Genomic DNA, 20,734 nt, shown 5'->3' on the forward strand with positions numbered 1-20,734 from the left:
TCAACGTAAAGATGGACTGTGGAGCCTCAGACAGCTGACCCTCGAGGGAGAGACACTCGTACAATGATATCCTGCCTGTGTCCCATTACATGGCGGACGCCTGGTTAACCCATTTCATTGTCAGTCCTGGTGCTGTCCTGACAATCTTTTGCTTCAGTTTTGCAATTTCCTGTTCTTCAACTATAGGCACCATTTGGCCAAGACCCAGCATGCATTTTTCTGGAGTTTTTTAATACGTTTTTTCCGCTCTCTTGAGGCTTAATGCCTTATGGTGTTCAGGTGGAAAAATGCATGAATGAATTAAACACTATTGTATTACCCTAATTTCTCATGATGAATTTCTTCTCATAAATTACCAACCACAGATGTTTTCATCCTTTTTACCTATGTATTGTAGATATTATTCATATAAATTACATTAAAGGGGTTGTACCGCGCCGAAACGTTTTTTTTTTCTTTTTTCAATAGCCCCCCGGTTCGGCGCGAGACAAACCCGATGCAGATGTAAAAAAAAAAAAATACGTCCAGTACTTACCCGAATCCCCGCGCTCCCGCGACTTCTTACTTACCTTAGTAAGATGGCCGCCGGGATCTTCACCCACGATGCACCGCGGGTCTTCTCCCATGGTGCACCGTGGGCTCTGTGCGCTCCATTGCCGATTCCAGCCTCCTGAATGGCTGGAATCGGCACACGTGACGGGGCGGAGCTACGAGTAGCAGCTCTCCGGCACGAGCGGCCCCATTCGGAAGGGAGAAGACCGGACTGCGCAAGCGCGTCTAATCGGGCGATTAGACGCTGAAATTAGACGGCACCATGGAGACGGGGACGCCAGCAACGGAGCAGGTAAGTGAATAACTTCTGTATGGCTCATATTTAATGCACAATGTACATTACAAAGTGCATTAATATGGCCATACAGAAGTGTATAACCCCACTTGCTTTCGCGGGACAACCCCCTTTAACTCCTCCCTTTTTCCTTTGTATTAAAAAATAGTTTTCAATGGGACCGCTTATACAGCAGCTCGATCGCCGCGCTTTCCAGGGCTGCGATTTTCGAGCGGTGGCTGTTCTATTTTTGCCTGTTTAGCGCACCTCATCAATGGTGAGGTATGTTAAACTCCGCTGTCAGCCGCAGCTTCCTGAGGCTAAAAGCGAAAGTAAAATTGCGGCAAACCAATTGCGTGATTTAAATCGCGGTGCTTACCGTAATGAATGTGTGAGGGAGACCTTAGGCTGCGTTCACACAGGATGGAAATCCCGTGGAAATCTCACGAGAATGTCCACAGTGGGACAGCACGGAAATTCCACAAGATTTCCGCAGCTTGAAGTCCAGCGGGTTTTCAAGCGGCTTATTCCTCTGCGGCCAGCTCTTCTCCATTAAGAAGAGAGTTGGCCGCAGCGGAAACGGCAATAATATTAACATGCTGCGGCTTGGATTTCCGTGCGCCAGGTTAATTTCAGCGCAGCTTGGCCGCAGCATGTGGACTAGATTTTTGCAAATCTCGTCCAATTTGCTGCTTCATCCCAGGATTAGAATTGCCAGTGGAATTTCCTTGCAGAAAGTCTGCACCGAAATCCCGCGGCAATTCTGGATTGTGTGAACCCAGCCATAGGGTACACTTAACGGAATCAATGCAGGTTTTCCATAGCGGAATATTTACATCACATTCTGCACCGTTGTTGATTTTTTTGTATTTTATTAAACAGATTTGCAACAGATTTCGCCCTTTGACTTGGCACCGCGGCAAACGTCACCCCTTCGAAGTCCACACCAATTGTGCGTTTTTTTACATTTGATGCAGATTTTGGTCCAAATTCTTCTTCCGAAAAAATCCGCACTGGTTCCACTACGTGTAAATGTCCACGGTAATTCTGCCTCCAAAGTAGGGTCTTTTTGGCGCATTTTTCATGTGAATTCACATTCAGAATTTGCCGTCAATGGGTAAAATCCCCATGTGGAATTTTGACGCGGAAGATATTGATTTCGTGAATTTCCGCATCAAGACATGCTACTGTTTTAGTTTTCACATCATCTGTGTAACCGGGATTGATGGACTGAACCTACAGAAAGTAGGGCATCTCAAACCTGATAGGCAAGTACTAATCAATATATATAGGGAGGATGCACTGAAAAATATAGTACAATTGTTTTTGGCCACCATTATTATGGCCGTGATGAGCGGCGCGCTGCGCAACAACTACACAGTGATGTTTGTTTGCTGCGTGATGCCAATCTCCAAACATTATAGTGCATGCTGCAGTTCTCTTTCACGTGAATGATGTGTTTTTTCACACACCTAAGTATGAGTGGCCCAATAGAAATCAATGGGCTACTGACATTGCATGTTGCGCAAATCTCGTCCACTTTGGTGGTTAAGCTCGGGCTTAAGATTGTTGGCGGAATTTCCGCCCCATCTGAACCCAGCCTTACAGTACAATCCAGAGGCAGGAGTTTTCAAAAATATTCAAACGGTGCGAAAATTTTCTGCGACAAATCTGCAGAATGTCCATTTATGTTACAGAATTCAACTCTTGAACTCCAGGGGTTAGGATCTGCAATAACAAACTGCAGCCAAATGGGCTATTCTGCCGCGGATCTGCATGTGGGTATAACTCTGTCAGTAGGCAAATACATATGTGTACCCATCGCTTCCACATGCTGTATACAATTGTGTCATAACTAGAGATGAGCGAACGTACTCGGCCACGCCCCTTTTTCGCCCGAGCACCGCGATTTTCGAGTACTTCCGTACTCTGGCGAAAAGATTCAGGGGGCGCCGTGGGTGAGTGGGGGGTTGCAGCGGGGAGTGGGGGGGAGAGGGAGAGAGAGAGGGCTCCCCCTGCTCCCCGCTGCTACCCCCCCCTCCCCCCCCGCGCGTGCCGCCACGGCTCCCCCCCGCCCCCTGAATCTTTTCACCCGAGTACTGAAGTACTCGAAAATCGCGGTGCTCGATTGAGTAAATACTCGAACTGAGTAGATTCGCTCATCTCTAGTCATAACCCTGCATCTCCTTACACAATCACAACTTATGGGTAAGTCCCATGGACGTTTTTACACTGCGTTTGCCATCATGTGGCGTCTCTCACCAGCATATACATGTCATGTGCAACTCCCCAATCTGGTGGCCATAAGGCACTTGTTTCATGGGCCTTCTGCAATCATCACTGACCCCTTCCACTCTGTAGGCGCTGCGTCCAAACACCACAGAACTCCAGGCGTCGTCGATGTCACCAGCACAAGGGTGTCACACAAGAAATATGCGGCACTACTGTTACCTTGGGCTTCCTCATCCATAGGACCAACCTCTCCTGCTCCGTAGGAGCCGTGTCCTTAGCAAACAGGATCCCCGATGCCGTGGACACCATTTCCATTGAGGCGTTTCCACGCAAAACAGCTTTCTTCTACCCCTGGATAACGGTGCAGCAGCTCCTGTGAGGTCTGATTGGCTGCAGTGGTCACCTGATTTCCACTTTCAGTACAATCAGAGGTCACAGTTTGTATTTTTTATTATTTTATTGCATGGACAGCTGTTGAAAAAAATAATTAAAGCGGTTGCCCGGCTTTAAAAAAAAAATGTAATTTTTCAGTCGACATAGCTGCCTCGAGGTCTTGTTTTTTGCAGGACAAGCTGTAGTTTTCTATGGTAGCACTTATCGTACTGAAAAACTTTAAAATATTTCTCTGTGGTATGAAATGGAAAAAACCCTTGTGCTATTTTGGGGGGCATCTTGTGTTTACGGCGTACCTGGTGCAGCTGACTTTATTCTGTGGGTCAGGACGAATAAAGCATACATTTGATACGGCCAGATTTTCTTTCACTACTTTCAAAAAAAATATTTTTTGTAAAGAAAAAAAAGTTCCGTACTAAAAGTTTCACTGTCATCTTCTAACCCCGTGACTTTACTTTTCCGTCGATGAGGCTGTAGGAGGGCTCATTGGTTTGCAGCACAACCTGCAGTTTCTATTGGTATTATTTTCAGATACATCATGACTCTTTAAATGCTTCTTAAATCTTTTCTTCGAGACAGGATGACCAAAAACAACACAATTTTAGTGTTGTGTATTTCTTTTCACTAAGTGGGATAAATCTTTTTATTTGTTTTACAGATTCATTGATAGGACTTTAATAAGTCCAATGTTAAAAATGAGAAGGGGGGGGGGTTGAAACTTTCCTTTTTTTTCTTAAGGTAAACAGATTTCTAATTTTTACATTTTTTTGTTTGTTCCCACAGGGAACTTAAACTTGCAATTATTTGAATGCACTTTCTCAGTATCACAGTATATTGTATTTTTGCAGACATTCTATAGGCAAAAATCCATGGCAGCTCTCGGGCCTCCACAATGAATGGCACCCTGTGATCTCTGAGATCAGCAGACAGTGGGAGCCCCTTCTGTTGGGCCATTTAAATGCTGCTGCCAGTACTGACCACAAGATGTAAAGGCTAGAGATAAGCGAGCACGCTCGGTAAGGTCAGTTACTTGAGCGAGCCTTGCTCATCTCAAGTAACTGCCTTCTTCTCCGAGCGTGCTCGGTGAGGTAGCGGGGGTCGGCAGGGAAGAGCGGAGGGGAGCGGGATGTCTCTCTCTTCCACCCCCACCCCCACCGTGCGCGCACGCTCGGAGGAGAGGGCAGTTACTCGAGATGAGCGAGGCTCGCTCGAGTAACTGACCTTGCCAAGCGTGCTTGCTCATATCTAGTAAAGGCCCATTTAAACACAATTACTATCACTCAAAAGATGTCTTTTGAGCAATAATCGGGTTTCCATTTATAGCGCAAGGTGATTGCTCAAACGTTGAGCGATCACCTTGCGCTCCAAGCGGGGGATGCAGAAGACAAGCGGGGCCGCATGTCTTCTGCATCCAGCTGTTCCCTGCTCAGAGCGACTGGCTGTTATACAGCCAAGCGCTCCTAGCGGGGGATGAGGAACACAGCTGGACAGCTGTGTTCTTTATATCCCCCGCCTGTCTTCAGAGAGCGGGATACAACTGAAACAATAGTATCAGCTGTATTCCGCTGTGAATTCCTGATAACTGATCGCTATCTTTCAGCATACTGAAAGATCAGCGACTGCTTAACGAAAACTGGACAATGTCAGTGCAATTAGACACAACGATTATCACTCAAAAGACGGCTTTTGAGCGATAATCGTTGTCTAAACGGGCCTTTACTTGTTAATAGCCAGATAGGGCCCACTTCATACAAACCCCATGCATATCCGATGTACATCAGCTGTCAGCCAAAGGTTAAAACAAATCAATATTAGTGCCCAATATGTGATGACCAATGAAAATTTAAATTCATTTTAATACTCAACGTGTACATTTACAGTACAAAATACTATACATATATGATTTCATACAGAGGGATGTGACGATCATGGTTTTCACAATTCAGTCTCTGAGTCTCTTTTTGACTCCTTTCCAAACAACAGGTTTACTACAGGCTGCCTTATCATCCTCCTCCTCAGTCTCCTCTCCAGAGGCTTCATCACTTCCTTTCGCAGCATCACTACTACCCTCTTCTTCATCCTCATCAGACGACTCTTCTTCATCACTTTCATCATTTGTTAATCTGAAAAATTACAAACATCTTTTTAAGACTGCATAGATACCAAATGCCGGTGACAACGGAATAGAAAAGGTCATTGCCAATTATACAGCTAAAGGCTACATTCCCTCATCGTAAAGCATTCCGCTGTGGATTTTGGTGCAAATCAGGCCAACTTTGTCATGGATTTCAACTCCTTTATGAAAAGGTGAAATCAGCGCTGAGAATCCGCAGCATGGATTGAGAAAAATAAAAATCTGCACTGCAGGTCATTTTACGCAACGGATTTCCACTGCAGCGTTTGCTTGAGATTCCTTGGAGTCTCATCCACACTGCTGATTCTGTAAAATCCTGTGGATTCTCTGCAGCCAATTCTGCTGTGGAAGGTTTGCAGCCTTTTCACGATCTATCCGCATGTTTGCCTCAGTATTGCAATTATTTTCTATTGGACAAATGCCGACAACATTTGCCCAGTAGATCGCAAAAGGCAAATACTGATGACAAACGGCTGTCACGTCATCTAGGTCCCCAAGGAGGAGGTAAGTATATGGGTTGAAGGGGGGGGGGGGGGGGGTTGTGGTTATTACTGAGGGGTGGGGGCTGCCTGTTACTGGGGGGGGGGCTGCTTACAACGGGGGGGGGGGGCTGTTTATTACTGGGGGGGCTGCTTATTACTGTTATTACTGGGGGGGCTGCTTATTACTGTTATTACTGGGGGGTCTGCTTACAACTGGGGGGGCTGCTTACTACTGGGGGGGCTGCTTACTACTGAGGGAAGCTGCTTACAATGAGGGGGGCTGCTTACTACTGGGGGGGCTGCTTACTACAGGGGGGGGCTGCCTATTACTAAGGGAGCTGGCTGCCTATTACTGGGGGGGGCTGCTTATTACTGAGGGGGGGGGCTGCCTATTACTGGGGGGGGCTGCCTATTACTGAGGGGGGGGGGCTGCTTATTACAGGGAGAGGCGCTGCTAATTACTGGGGGAGGCTGCTAATTACTGGGGGGGGGATAAATTATATGCTGCTCTATGTGTGTGCTGGGGGGGACATACATTATATGCTGCCCTATGTGTGTGCTGGGGGGGGGAGGGGGGAGATAAATTATATGTTGCCCTATGTGTGTGCTGGGGGGGGGGGGCAGATAAATTATATGTTGCCCTATGTGTGTGGTGGGGGGGATAAATTATATGCTGCCCTATGTGTGTGCTGGGGGGGGAGGGGGGAGATAAATTATATGCTGCCCTATGTGTGTGCTGGGGGGGAGATAAATTATATGTTGCCCTATGTGTGTGCTGGGGGGGGGGGATAAATTATATGTTGCCCTATGTGTGTGCTGGGGGAGGGATAGATTATATACTGCCCTATGTGTGTACTGCCAGGACATTCTAAATGTCATAATTAAATAAGAATGCACTAAACTCCAACCCCCCTTCATAACCCCGCCCCATATAACCAAAGCCCCGCCCATGTCCCTCCCAACCTTGCCGGGCCTTGTAAAAATGTTCTTGCTTGAAGCCGGTCCCTGGTGCCAAAAAGGTTGGCGAACAATGGTCTACAGAGCACCTGTCAGAGCTGGTATCTACTGTTACATGGTCACTTTAGGAGGGTAATATTTGTCGTTGTACAGCGGTTTTTATTCAGTACCACTAAACCTCAGTACTTCTGGAAGCGCTGGAAATTAGTGCTACAGATCTGATCGTACCACCTTCTATATTAACTGAATATCACAGTGTTGTTGATACTATAATTGAGCATTTGGGGCCCCATTTATAATTTTGCCCATCTCCGCACTCTGTCTAAGATCGGCCATGAATCCCAACTTTGCAACATCTGCAAACTGCTTGAGGAGTGTAATGATTTTCTCTCTTCCTCCAAATAAAAGCCCATATGATTGTCTATGAGATGGTTTACAGAGATAGATATTTCCAATACATGCTGGCAGATTTTCTGATGGCATAGGAAGAAACTAGTTATTATGTTGCCAAAGCGGTCATACACTATGCCATCCTGTGTGCACGAGTAATAACAGTAGATCTGGCCATTATATGACTTGGAGCCCACAGAGGGGAAACTAGTGATAAATGCAGGCTTCATCTCCCTGAGCTCAGCTCTCGAAGGGGTGAAGATAAGCAGTCATGTCGGTCTGTTCTGGGTCTGGGTATAATCTTGTACAGAACAGGCAATGTCATAGGAATTATATATTTATTTTGACTACTTGTTAGACAAGGCTTGTTGAGATGTTATAAAGTAATTTTTGATAGTAGTGTCCCTTCCCTTGTTGAAATGGTAAAATCTGGCTAGAGAGCAGAGGGGAAGAAGGGAAGGACTCTATGACTATGTTGAGATGTCTATAACAAGGCTCCTCATGGGAAGTGCTTCACTAACCGTTAAGCTACAGTGTCGGCCAATCACAGCACTCGCTCAGTAATCTATGCAAATGAGCTGGTGCCAACAGCAATTTCTTGTCAATCAAATTCGCCTAACAGTTCATTTTAGTTCGCCCTTTCTATGGGATTCGGCTCTTCAGCAGCGAGTGAGTCATTCTGTGTAGATATTTTTCCATTCTACTCTGGTAAGTATAAAACATGCGTCTCCCTAAGGTCAAAGTCTCTGCATCTAGTGGCGCATAAATACAGCAGAGATCTATGTTATCATTGGGTGGGCACATAAGGTCTGACTAGCAGCGCTTCGCCTTGTGCTTGAGGACTGTGAAACGGCCAGGCCACCCCAACCTTTTCCCACAGGCCGGGTGGCCAAGAGTAATATGATTTATTTATATAGCGCCATTGTAATCCACAACACTTAATAAGATACAACATACAGTATCAACAATAGGAATGAGGGCCAGCTGGCAAGAGCTTACGGAATAAAAGGAAATAGCGGTAACGCACATGGTGTAAGAGCTTGTTCTGTGCAACCCTGGAAATAAGATAGGGGGCTCTACATCTATATATATAAAGGTGAAAGCCCTCACTGACTGACTGATTGACTGACTTGCCACTAATTGTCTAACTTACCGGTGTTGTGCAAATGTGAAATTTGGCACAAGCATTCTTAAAGGGGTTGTCCCGCGCCGAAACGGGTTTTTTTTTTTTTTTTCAATAGCCCCCCCATTCAGCGCGAGACAAACCCGATGCAGGGTTTTTAAAAAAAAAAAAACGGATAGTGCTTACCTGAATCCCCGCGCTCCGGTGACTTCTTACTTACCTTGCAAAGATGGCCGCCGGGATCTTCACCCACGGTGGACCGCAGGTCTTCTCCCATGGTGCACCGTGGGCTCTGTGCGTTCCATTGCCGATTCCAGCCTCCTGATTGGCTTGAATCGGCACACGTGACAGGGCGGAGCTACGAGGAGCCGCTCTCCGGCACGAGCGGCCCCATTCAGAAGAAAGAAGACCGGACTGCGCAAGCGCGTCTAATTGGGCGATTAGACGCTGAAATTAGACGGCACCATGGAGACGAGGACGCCAGCAACGGAGCAGGTAAGTGAATAACTTCTGATAACTTCTGTATGGCTCATAATTAATGCACAATGTACATTACAAAGTGCATTAATATGGCCATACAGAAGTGTATAACCTTACTTGCTTTCGCGGGACAACCCCTTTAAGGTCCTATATAGGAAGAGTAAAGGGGTCGCAACTTCAATATTCAATTCTAAGTGCAAAAGTGACCTCTTATGCTATGTAATTTCCCGCTGTCGTACAAACGTGGAATTCGGCACGAGCTTTCTTTATGCCCTACATAGGAAAAGTAAAGGGGTCGCAACATGATTTATCAATTCTAAGTGCAAAAGTAAGAGAACCCCTATGTTATGTACCTAATCTAATTCTCTAATTTCCTGGTGTCGTACAAACTTGAAATTTGGCACGCCCAATCTTTAGGTCCCACATAGCAAAAGTAAAAGGGTTGCAACTTGATTATTCAATTGTAATTGCAAACGTATGTGACTCCCTATGTAATGTAAATAATACCACACATCTGTACCGCACAAACGTGACATTTGGTATGAGCATTCTTTAGGTTGTAAATTAGAGATGAGCGAGCACCAAAATGCTCGGGTGCTCGTTACTCGGGACGAAAATTTCACGATGCTCGAGGGTTCGTTTCGAGTAACGAACCCCATTGAAGTTAATGGGCGACTCGAGCATTTTTGTATTTCGCCGATGCTCGCTAAGGTTTCCATTTGTGACAATCTGGGCAATTCAAGAAAGTGATGGGAACGACACAGCAACGGATAGGGCAGGCGAGGGGCTACATGTTGGGCTGCATCTCAAGTTCCCAGGTCCCACCATTAAGCCACAATAGCGGCAAGAGTGGGCCCACCCCCTCCCAACAACTTTTACTTCTGAAAAGCCCTCATTAGCAATGCATACCTTAGCTAAGCACCACACTACCTCCAACAAAGCACAAGCTCTGCTTGCATGACACTCTGCTGCCACTTCTCCTGGGTTACATGCTGCCCAACCCCCTCCCCCCCCCGCACGACCCAGTGTCCACAGCGCACACCAAAGTGTCCCTGCGCAGCCTTCAGCTGCCCTCATGCCACACCACCCTCATGTCTATTTATAAGTGCGTCTGCCATGAGGAGCAACCGCAGGCACACACTGCAGAGGGTTGGCACGGCTAGGCAGCGACCCTCTTTAAAAGGGGCGGGGCGATAGCCCACAATGCTGTACAGAAGCAATGAGAAATATAATCCTGTGCCACCGCCATCAGGAGCTGCACACGTGGGCATAGCAATGGGGAACCTATGTGCCACACACTATTCATTCTGTCAAGGTGTCTGCACGCCCCAGTCAGACCGCGTTTTTTTTATAAATAGTCACAGGCAGGTACAACTCCGCAATGGGAATTCCGTGTGCACCCACAGCATGGGTGGCTCCCTGGAACCCACCGGCTGTACATAAATGTATCCCATTGCAGTGCCTTGGACAGCAGAGCTAACGTCAGATTAAATGCAGGTGGGCTTCGGCCCACACTGCATGCCCCAGTCAGACTGGGGTTCTTTAGAAGTGGACACATGCACTTACAACTCCGTGTGGACCGACAGCATGGGTGGCTCCCTGGAACCCACCGGCAGTACATAAATATATCCCATTGCAGTGCCCAGCACAGCTGAGGTAATGTGATGTTTAATGCAGGTGGGCTTCGGCACACACTGCATGCCCCAGTCAGACCGGGGTTCTTTAGAAGTGGCCACATGCAGTTACAACTCCGTGTGGACCGACAGCATGGGTGGGTCCCAGGAAGCCACCGGCGGTACATAAATATATCCCATTGCAGTGCCCAGCACAGCTGAGGTAATGTCAGGTTTAATGCAGGTGGGCTAAAAATTACTAGGATTACACTGTAGGCGAGGGCCCAAAAAAATTTGTGTACCAACAGTACTAATGTACCTCAGAAAAATTGCCCATGCCTAACCAAGAGGGCAGGTGAAACCCATTAATCGCTTTGGTTAATGTGGCTTAATTTGTAACTAGGCCTGTAGGCAGCCCAGTTAAAATAAAAATTGGTTCAGGTGCAAGTTTCGCAATCCACTCAGATCTGACCCACAGCACACCTCAGGATTCTTCAAACCAGATGAAAAAGGGACTAATAAGTCCAATGGATGCACGCCAATAGTATGGGGGTCAGAGCCTCCTGGCACCCCCCAAGATATATCACGATCTCTCACCAAAGAATAGTGGCAGCGTCCAGGGCGTAGTGAAAAAACAAATACTTTATTCCTCCAGAAACATGCTACGTTTCGACCCTCATGGGGTCTTTATCAAGCGACAGCATGGGTGGCTCCCTGGAACCCACCGGCGGTACATAAATATATCCCATTGCAGTGCCCAGCACAGCTGAGGTAATGTGATGTTTAATGCAGGTGGGCTTCGGCACACACTGCATGCCCCAGTCAGACTGGGGTTCTTTAGAAGTGGACACATGCAGTTACAACTCCGTGTGGACCGACAGCATGGGTGGGTCCCAGGAAGCCACCGGCGGTACATAAATATATCCCATTGCAGTGCCCAACACAGCTGAGGTAATGTCAGGTTTAATGCAGGTGGGCTAAAAATTACCAGGATTACACTGTAGGCCAGGGCCCCCAAAAATTTGTGTACCAACAGTACTAATGTACCTCAGAAAAATTGCCAATGCCCAACCAAGACGGCAGGTGAAACACATTAATCGCTTTGGTTAATGTGGCTTAATTTGTAACTAGGCCTGTAGGCAGCCCAGTTAAAATAAAAATTGGTTCAGGTGCAAGTTTCAACGCTTTAATGAGCATTGAAACGTATAAAAATTGTTTACAAGAGTTATATGACTGAGCCTTGTGGGCCTAAGAAAAATTGCCCGTTCGGCGTGATTACGTGAGGTTTCAGGAGGAGGAGCAGGAGGATGAATATAATTCACAGATTGATGAAGCTAAAAGGTCCCCGTTTTTGATGGTGATAGAGAACGATGCTTCCATCCGCGGGTGCAGCCTATGTATTGTTTAGGTATCGCTGCTGTCCGCTGGTGGAGAAGAGAAGTCTGGGGAAATCCAGGCTTTGTTCATCTTTATGAGTGTAAGCCTGTCGGCACTGTCGGTTGGAAGGCGGGTACGCTTATCCGTGATGATTCCCCCAGCCGCACTAAACACCCTCTCTGACAAGACGCTAGCCGCAGGACAAGCAAACACCTCCAGGGCATACAGTGCGAGTTCAGGCCACGTGTCCAGCTTCGACACCCAGTAGTTGTAGGGGGCAGAGGCGTCACGGAGGACGGTCGTGCGATCGGCTACGTACTCCCTCACCATCCTTTTACAGTGCTCCCGCCGACTCAGCCTTGACTGGGGAGCGGTGACACAGTCTTGCTGGGGAGCCATAAAGCTGGCAAAGGCCTTGGAGAGTGTTCCCCTGCCTGTGCTGTACATGCTGCCTGATCTCCGCGCCTCCCCTGCTACCTGGCCCTCGGAACTGCGCCTTCTGCCACTAGCGCTGTCGGATGGGAATGTTACCATCAGTTTGTCCGCCAGGGTCCTGTGGTATAGCATCACTCTCGAACCCCTTTCCTCTTCGGGTATGAGAGTGGAAAGGTTCTCCTTATACCGTGGGTCGAGCAGTGTGTACACCCAGTAATCCGTAGTGGCCAGAATGCGTGTAACGCGAGGGTCACAAGAAAGGCATCCTAACATGAAGTCAGCCATGTGTGCCAGGGTACCTGTACGCAACACATGGCTGTCCTCACTAGGAAGATCACTTTCAGGATCCTCCTCCTCCTCCTCCTCAGGCCATACAGGCTGAAAGGATGACAGGCAAGCAGCATGGGTACCCTCAGCAGTGGGCCAAGCTGTCTCTTCCCCCTGCTCCTCATGCTCCTCTCCCTCCTCCTCCTCCTCCACGCGCTGAGATATAGACATGAAGGTGCTCTGACTATCCAGCGACATACTGTCTTCACCCGCCTCCGTTTCCGAGCGCAAAGCGTCTGCCTTTATGCTTTGCAGGGAACCTCTCAAGAGGCATAGCAGAGGAATGGTGACGCTAATGATTGCAGCATCCACGCTCACCATCTGGGTAGACTCCTCAAAGTTTCCAAGGACGTGGCAGATGTCTGCCAACCAGGCCCACTCTTCTGTAGCGCTGCAGAATAAGTTGGCGCTATACAAATAAAGATTATTATTATTATTCTGTAAAGAATTGAGGAGGCTGACTCCCACTACGCCGCCCATGTTGGAGTTGGTATTCCACTATAGCTCTACGCTGCTCATACAGCCAGGACAACATGTGGAGCGTAGAGTTCCACCGTGTGGGCACGTCGCAAAGCAGTCGGTGCACTGGCAGATTAAACCGATGTTGCAGGGTCCGCAGGGTGGCAGCGTCCGTGTTGGACTTGCGGAAATGTGCGCTGACCCGGCGCACCTTGCCGAGGAGGTCTGACAAGTGTGGGTAGCCTTTCAGAAACCGCTGAACCACCAAGTTAAAGACGTGGGGCAGGCATGGCACGTGCGTGAGGCTGCCGAGCTGCAGAGCCGCCACCAGGTTACGGCCATTGTCACACACGACCATGCCCGGTTGCAGGCTCAGTGGCGAAAACCAGCGGTCGGTCTGCTCTGTCAGACCATGCAACAGTTCATGGGCCGTGCGCCTCTTCTCTCCTAAGCTGAGTAGTTTTAGCACGGCCTGCTGACGCCTGCCCACCGCTGTGCTGCCACGCCGCGCAACACCGACTGCTGGCGACGTGCTGCTGCTGACACGTCTTGATTGCGAGATAGAGGTTGTGTTGGGGGAGGAGGAGGAGGAGGAGGAGGAAGGTTTAGTGGAGGTGGCATACACCGCCGCAGAAACCAGCACCGATCTGAGGCCCACAATTCTGGGGGTGGGCAGGACATGAGCGGTCCCAGGCTCTGACTCGGTCCCAGCCTCCACTAAATTCACCCAATGTGCCGTTAGGGAGATATAGTGGCCCTGCCCGCCTGTGCTTGTCTATGTGTCCGTTGTTAAGTGGACCTTGCCAGTAACCGAGTTGGTGAGGGCACGTACAATGTTGCGTGAGACGTGGTCGTGCAGGGCTGGGACGGCACACCGTGAAAAATAGTGGCGACTGGGGGCAGAGTAGCGCGGGGCTGCCGCCGCCATCATGTTTTTGAAAGCCTCAGTTTCCACAAGCCTGTAGGGGAGCATCTACAGGCTGATCAATTTGGCTATGTGGACATTTAAAGCTTGAGCGTGCGGGTGTGTGGCGGAGTATTTGCGCTTTTGCTCCAACGATTCTCTTAGCGACAGCTGGACGCTGCGCTGAGAGACATTGCTGGATGGGGCCGAGGAGAGCGGAGGTGAGGGTGTGGGTCCAGGCCAGGAGACGGTTGTGCCTGTGTCGTGAGAGGTGGGTTGGATCTCAGTGGCAGGTTGGGGCCCAGGGGGAGAGGCAGTGGCACAAGCCGGAGGCGGAGAACGGCCTTCGTCCCACCTTGTGGGGTGCTTGGCCATCATATGCCTGCGCATGCTGGTGGTGGTGAGGCTGGTGGTAGTGGCTCCCCGGCTGATCTTGTCGCAACAAAGGTTGCACACCACTGTTCGCCGGTCGTCCGTGGTCTCAGGGAAAAACTGCCACACCTTAGAGCCCCTTGGCCTCTGCACGGTGGCTTGGCGCGTGGGGGTGCTTTGCGAAATAGCTGGTAGATTATTCGCTTTGGCCCTGCCTCTACCCCTAGGCACCGCACTGCCTCTTCCAACCTGTCCTGCGGCTGCAATTGGCTTCCCCTCTGAAGACGTTTCCTCAGTTGGCTTATCACACCAGGTGGGGTCAATCACCTCATCATCCAGCGGTCCTTCCTCTGAATCCTCTGTGCGCTCCTCCCTCGGACTTACTGCCCTTACTACTACCTCACTGATAGACAACTGTGTCTCATCGTCATCGTCCTCCTCACCCACTGATAGCTCTTGAGACAGTTGCCGAAAGTCCCCAGCCTCATCCCCCTGACCCCGGGAACTTTCCAAAGGTTGGGCATCGGTCACGACAAACTCCTCCAGTGGGAGAGGAACCATTGTTGCCTAATCTGGTCAGGGGCCCGAGAACAGTTCCTGGGAGTCTGCCTGCTCCTCAGAATGTGTCATTTTCATGGAGTGAGAAGGCTGGGAGGAAGGAGGAGCAGCAGCGAGAGGATTCAGAGTTGCAGCAGTGGACGGCGTAGAAGACTGGGTGGTCGATAGATTGCTGGATGCACTTTCTGCCATCCACGACAGGACCTGCTCACACTGCTCGGTTTTTAATAAAGGTCTACGACGTGGACCCAAAAATTATGATATGAAGCTGGGGACCCAAGAAACTGTCCTCTCTTCTACTCCAGCAGCAGCCGGCTGTGATTTGCCTGGACCAGGAACTCGGCCTATACCCACACCCTCCCTTGGAACTCCACGTCCTCGCCCGCGTCCACGTCCTCTACCCCTCAGCATGGTGAATTAAGAATCGAGCAGAGACAGAGCAGTGTAAAAATGTTTGTGAATTATTGCCGCGCAGTTGGTGGCTGCCAGCGGTAATATAACGCAAAATGAAGCCAGAGATAAATTATAAGGAAGGCTGCACGCAGGCCTTGCTGTGCACTGTGCAGTTTGGATGGATGTGAAGTCCCACAAGCCACGCAGGCAAATGCACTGGGTCACCGTCAGCCGTAAAAAGGATTTCTTTTTAAAATTTCCTTTTTTTTCGATGCAATGCAGGCTGAGGCTATGCAGTGTGTATTGCACTTTCAATCTATGGGCGTCTGACACATCGTGCACTTGTGTGAAAAATTGTGGTTTCTTGGCGTACACTTGGAGGCAGACAGCGCAGACGTTACACTAACTGCGGACACAAAATATTTAAATGAAGGCTGCACGCAGGCCTTGCTGTGCACTGTGCAGTTTGGATGGACGTGAAGTCCCACAGGCCACGCAGGCAAATGCACTGGGTCACCGACAGCCGTAAAAAGGATTTCTTTTTAAAATTTCCTTTTTTTTCAATGCAATGCAGGCTGAGGCTATGCAGTGTGTACTGCACTTTCAATCTATGGGCGTCTGACACACTGTACACTTCTGAGACAGCACGCGTGTAACACAGAGCGGTGTAAAAAAATTGTGGTTTCTTGGCGTAGACTTAAAGGCAGACAGCGCTGACGTTACACTAACTGCAGACCGAAAAATATTTACATGAAGGCTGCACGCAGGCTCTGCTGTGCAATACCGAGGTACTACAACTCCCAGCAACCACGGAGTTCAATGCACACGGTCACAGGTTGCCCTAAGAAGGACCGTTGGGGTTCTTGTAGACAGGATTCTACACTACCACTGTCCCTGCCTGACCAATACTGCCCCTATACTCAAGTACAGCCTGCAGCCTGAGAACGCTATAGCCTGCACGCTCGATATACAGTACATAAAAAAAAAATAGTGCAAAAGTGTTCACAGCAGCCACAACAGTAGTGCACTAGGTGAGCTGTGGCCCTAAGAAGGACTGTTGGGGTTCTTTTAGAAAGGATTCTGCACTACCACTGTCCCTGCCTGATCAATACTGCCCCTATACTCAAGTACAGACTGCAGCCTGAGAACGCTATAGCCTGCACTCCCGATATACATTTTAAAAAAAAGGGCAAAACTGCTCACAGCAGCCACAACAGTAATGCACTAGGTGAGCTGTGGCCCTAAGAAGGACCGTTGTGGTTCTTGAAGACACTAACACTGTCCCTATAGCAGCAGCAGCACTTTCCGTGATCTCTCTTAGCGTGTGTCTGTGGCGAGCCGCGGGTGGGGCTGATTTAAATACTTGGGGGTCACTTGATCTCGCCAGCCACTCACTGCAGGGGGGTGGTATAGGGCTTGAACATCACAGGAGGAAGTTGTAATGCCTTCCCTGTGTTTCTATTGGCCAGAAAAGGGCGCGAATTTCTCAGGGAAGGAAATGGAATTGACTCGAGTGCCGCGTGGTGCTCGTCTCGAGTAACGAGCATCTCGAACACCCTAATACTCGAACAAGTATCAAGCTCGGATGAGTGTGCTTGCTCCTCTCTATTTGTGACTAATTTATGATAGTACTTACCATTTGTAATTTTATGGATTTTTGGAATAATAGAAGTGTTTTAAGGTGCCGGCTTTTCTCCTTTGTTGTAGTAATGCTCGGACACCATCTAGTGGTTATGATAATTGCTGCATTTTGTTCCATTATGCTTAATTCCCTGATTGGCAGTGAGGGTCACATGGTACACTGGAGCACTAAGGAGGAAGTGATGATGTAGAGAATTAGGACTGTGGAAAGGGCCTGACTGGATGCATTAGGTAACTGACCGGTACCTGTATCAGAGCCTCCGGATGGGCTTTTGGGCAGCACATAGCCGGTGGAGTGTCCTGACCTTGGATATTGTCTCTGGCACAGAAAGTAACTCTGAACTCAGAAAAGATACTGGGACACAACACCATTGCAGAAGGAGGACATATTACTATTCTCAGAGCTGGACTTGCCATGTGCCCTTTACTGCTGCAGGGATACAGCTTTAGGCCAATGGAGTGGCTTTGCATGGCATTGCTTGCTGATGAATCCAGGATACTCATGTGAAGGGGTCTGGCACTTCTCTCTATTGAACACTCACCTATGTGGAGGGGTCCAGTCCTTCTCTCTATCAGACACTCACCTATGTGTAGGGGTCCGGTACTTCTCTCTATGAGACACTCACTTATGTGGAGGGGTCTGGAACTTCTCTCTACAGGACACTCACCTATGTGGAGGGGTCCGGAACTTCTCTCTTTATGGGACACTCACCTGTGTGGAGGGGGTCTGGTACTTCTCTCTATGGGACACTCACCTATGTGAAGGGTCCGGTACTTCTCTCTATGAGACACTCACTTATGTGGAGGGGTCTGGAACTTCTCTCTACAGGACACTCACCTATTTAGAGGGGTCCAGTACTTCTCTCTATTGGACATTCACTTGTGTGGAGGGGTCTGGTTCTTCTCTCTATTGGACACTCACTGATGTGGAGGGGTCCAGTACTTCTCTCTATGGGACACTCACCTATGTGGAGGGGTCCGGTGCGTCTCTCTATTGGACATTCACCTATGTGGAGGGATCTGGAACTCCTCTCTATTGGACACTCACCTATGTGGAGGGGTCCGGTACTTCTGCCTATGGTACACTCATCTACGTGGAGGGGTCTGGTACTTCTCTCTATAGGACACTCACTTATGTGGAGGGGTCTGGTACTTCTCTCTATAGGACACTCACCTATGTGTAGGCATGCGCTCATTCTCTTCATTGAGCCCTCACCTATGAGGAGGGGTCGGGGTACTTCTCTTTATAGGACACTCACCTACGTGGAGCGGTCGGGTACTACTATCTATGGGACGCTCACCTATGTGGAAGGGTTGGGTACTTATCTCTATAGGACACCCACCTATGTAGAGGGGTCCGGTATTTCTCTCTATGGGACTCTCACCTATGTGAAGGGGCCTGGTGCTTCTCCCTATGGGAGGATCACCTATATGGAGGGGTCCGATCCTTCTCTCCATAGGACACTCACCTATGTGAAGGGGTTTGATACTTTTCTCTGCGGGACACACACCTATGTGAATGGGTCGGTACCTCTCTCTATTGGATGTTCACCTATGTGGAGGGGTCCGATCCTTCTCTCTATAGGACACTCACCTATGTGGAGGGGTCTGCTACTTATCTCTATGGGACACTCACCTATGTGGAACACTCATTTTTGTGTATGGATGTGGTCCTTCTCTCTATTGGACACTCACCTATGTACAGGGTTCGGTACCTCTCTCTATGCGAAGGAGTCTGGTGCTTCTTCCTATGGGACGATCACCTATGTGGAGGGGTCTGATCCTATTTTCAATTGGACACTCACCTATGTTGAGGGGTCCAGTACTTCTCTCTATGGGACACTCACCTATGTGGAGGGGTCCGGTACTTCTCTCTATTGGACATTCACCTATGGGGAGGGGTCTTGTTCTTCTCTATTGGACACTCACTGATGTGAAGCAGTTTGGTGCTTCTCTTTATGGGATGAACATCGGTGTGGAGGGCTCTATTGGACACTTACCTATGTGTAGGGTAAGGTCCTTCTCCTTTATTGAAAACTCACCTATGTGGTGTGGTCTGGTGCTTTCCTCTATGGGAGGATCACCTATGTGGAAGGGTCTTGTGCTTCTCCCTATAGGACACTCACCTACGTAAAGGAGTCAGATACTTCTCTCTATAGAACACTCACCTATGTGGAGGGTCCAGTATTTCTCTCTATGGGACATTCACCTATGTGAAAGGGTCCAGTCTTCTCTGTGCAACACTCACTTTTCAGTGATCAGTACGTGCAGCTGTACCCACAAAGAACAGAGCAGAGGAGAAAGAGGTACAGCAAGGAATAACTCTACCCACAAAGAACAGAGCAGAGGAGAAAGGGGTACAGCCAGAAATGACTCCACCCACAAAGAACAGAGCAGAGGAGAAAGAGGTAAAAATTGAGAAGGCAAGTAGAGGAGCAAGAGTCAACGATCACAAACTAAATGTTTCTACACAAATGCCCAGAGCACGGGAAACAAGGAGAATTGGAGCTCCTAACACAAAAAGAGAAATATAATGTCATAGGCATCATGGAAACTTGGTGGAATGATAAACATGATTGGAATACAAGGCTTGAAGGATACAACCTATTTATAAGAAACGGAGCTAGAAAAGGGGAGGAGATATTGTATTGCATGTTAGGAAAACATTCATCTCCACAGAGATTCAAGCTTCAGAGCAGGTAGTTCTGTAGAAACTGTTTGGGTAAGAATACAAGGAGAGAACAACGGAAAGGGCAGTATTGTAGGCATTTACTATAGGCCGCCTGGACAAGCAGAAGATATGGACGAACTCTTTCTACACTAGATGGCCAAGGTCTCAAAGAAGCATGGCATAGTGATCATGGGACATTTTTCCTGTCAAGACATTTGTTTGGTATCTCTCTCAGGTGAAAGTAATGGATCCCACAAATTCTTATCCACTCTGGCTGACAACTTCCAAAAGGTAGAAAAGAAAACAAGGGGATCTGCTATCTTGGACATAATTCTTAGCAACAGGGAGGAAATGGTTGAGGAAGTAAGGGTAGCGGGGACCTTAGGAGGCAGCGATCATGGATAAAAAGGGGAGGAAGACCTGAGAAAACTCAGACCTCAACTTTGGATTTCAGAAAGGCATATTTCAATGAACTCAGAGGGTAGGAAGAATCCAATGGCTGGATGTACTTAAGGACAGGAATATCCAAGAAGGTTGGGAAATATTGCAAAATGAGATTCTCAAAGCACAATCGTTAACAATCCCTAAAAGAAGAAAGAATGGGAAGCATTTAAAGAGACCAGGATGGATGAACACAGAACTTGCACACATGTTAAAAATGGAGAAAAATATGTTTATCAAATGGAAAGAGGGAGGGAGGGGAGAACATATAAAGAAGAATATAATGTGGTTTGCAGAAACTCTAAGGCAAGTGTCAGAAAAGCTAAAGCTAATAATGAATTAAGGCTTGCAACAGAGGCCAAAAGCAATAAAAAAAGGATTTTGGGGTTATATCAAAAGCAAAAGAAAAGTCAAATATGCTATTGGATGCTTACAAGATGAAAATGGTGAATTGGTTAAGAATGATGTTAAGAAGGCCGGACTTTTAAATTCCTATTTTGTATCTGTTTTCTCTCAGAAAGTAGAT

General features: G+C 48.3%; 1 protein-coding gene across 1 annotated transcript in view; it reads right to left on the reverse strand.

The window, feature by feature from the left end:
• Positions 1-5,289: 5,289 nt before the first annotated feature.
• Positions 5,290-20,734, reverse strand: part of LOC136577640 (natural cytotoxicity triggering receptor 3 ligand 1-like) — a 37,075-nt gene continuing 21,630 nt past the window's right edge. The window contains exon 5 of the mRNA XM_066577550.1: positions 5,290-5,574. Within this exon, the coding sequence (XP_066433647.1) occupies positions 5,570-5,574 (5 nt within the window). The 3' untranslated portion in view covers positions 5,290-5,569. The remainder of the gene's footprint in view (positions 5,575-20,734) is intronic.

The sequence above is a fragment of the Eleutherodactylus coqui genome, chromosome 8 (assembly GCF_035609145.1).
Source record: "Eleutherodactylus coqui strain aEleCoq1 chromosome 8, aEleCoq1.hap1, whole genome shotgun sequence".
Classification (NCBI taxonomy): Eukaryota; Metazoa; Chordata; class Amphibia; order Anura; family Eleutherodactylidae; genus Eleutherodactylus; species Eleutherodactylus coqui.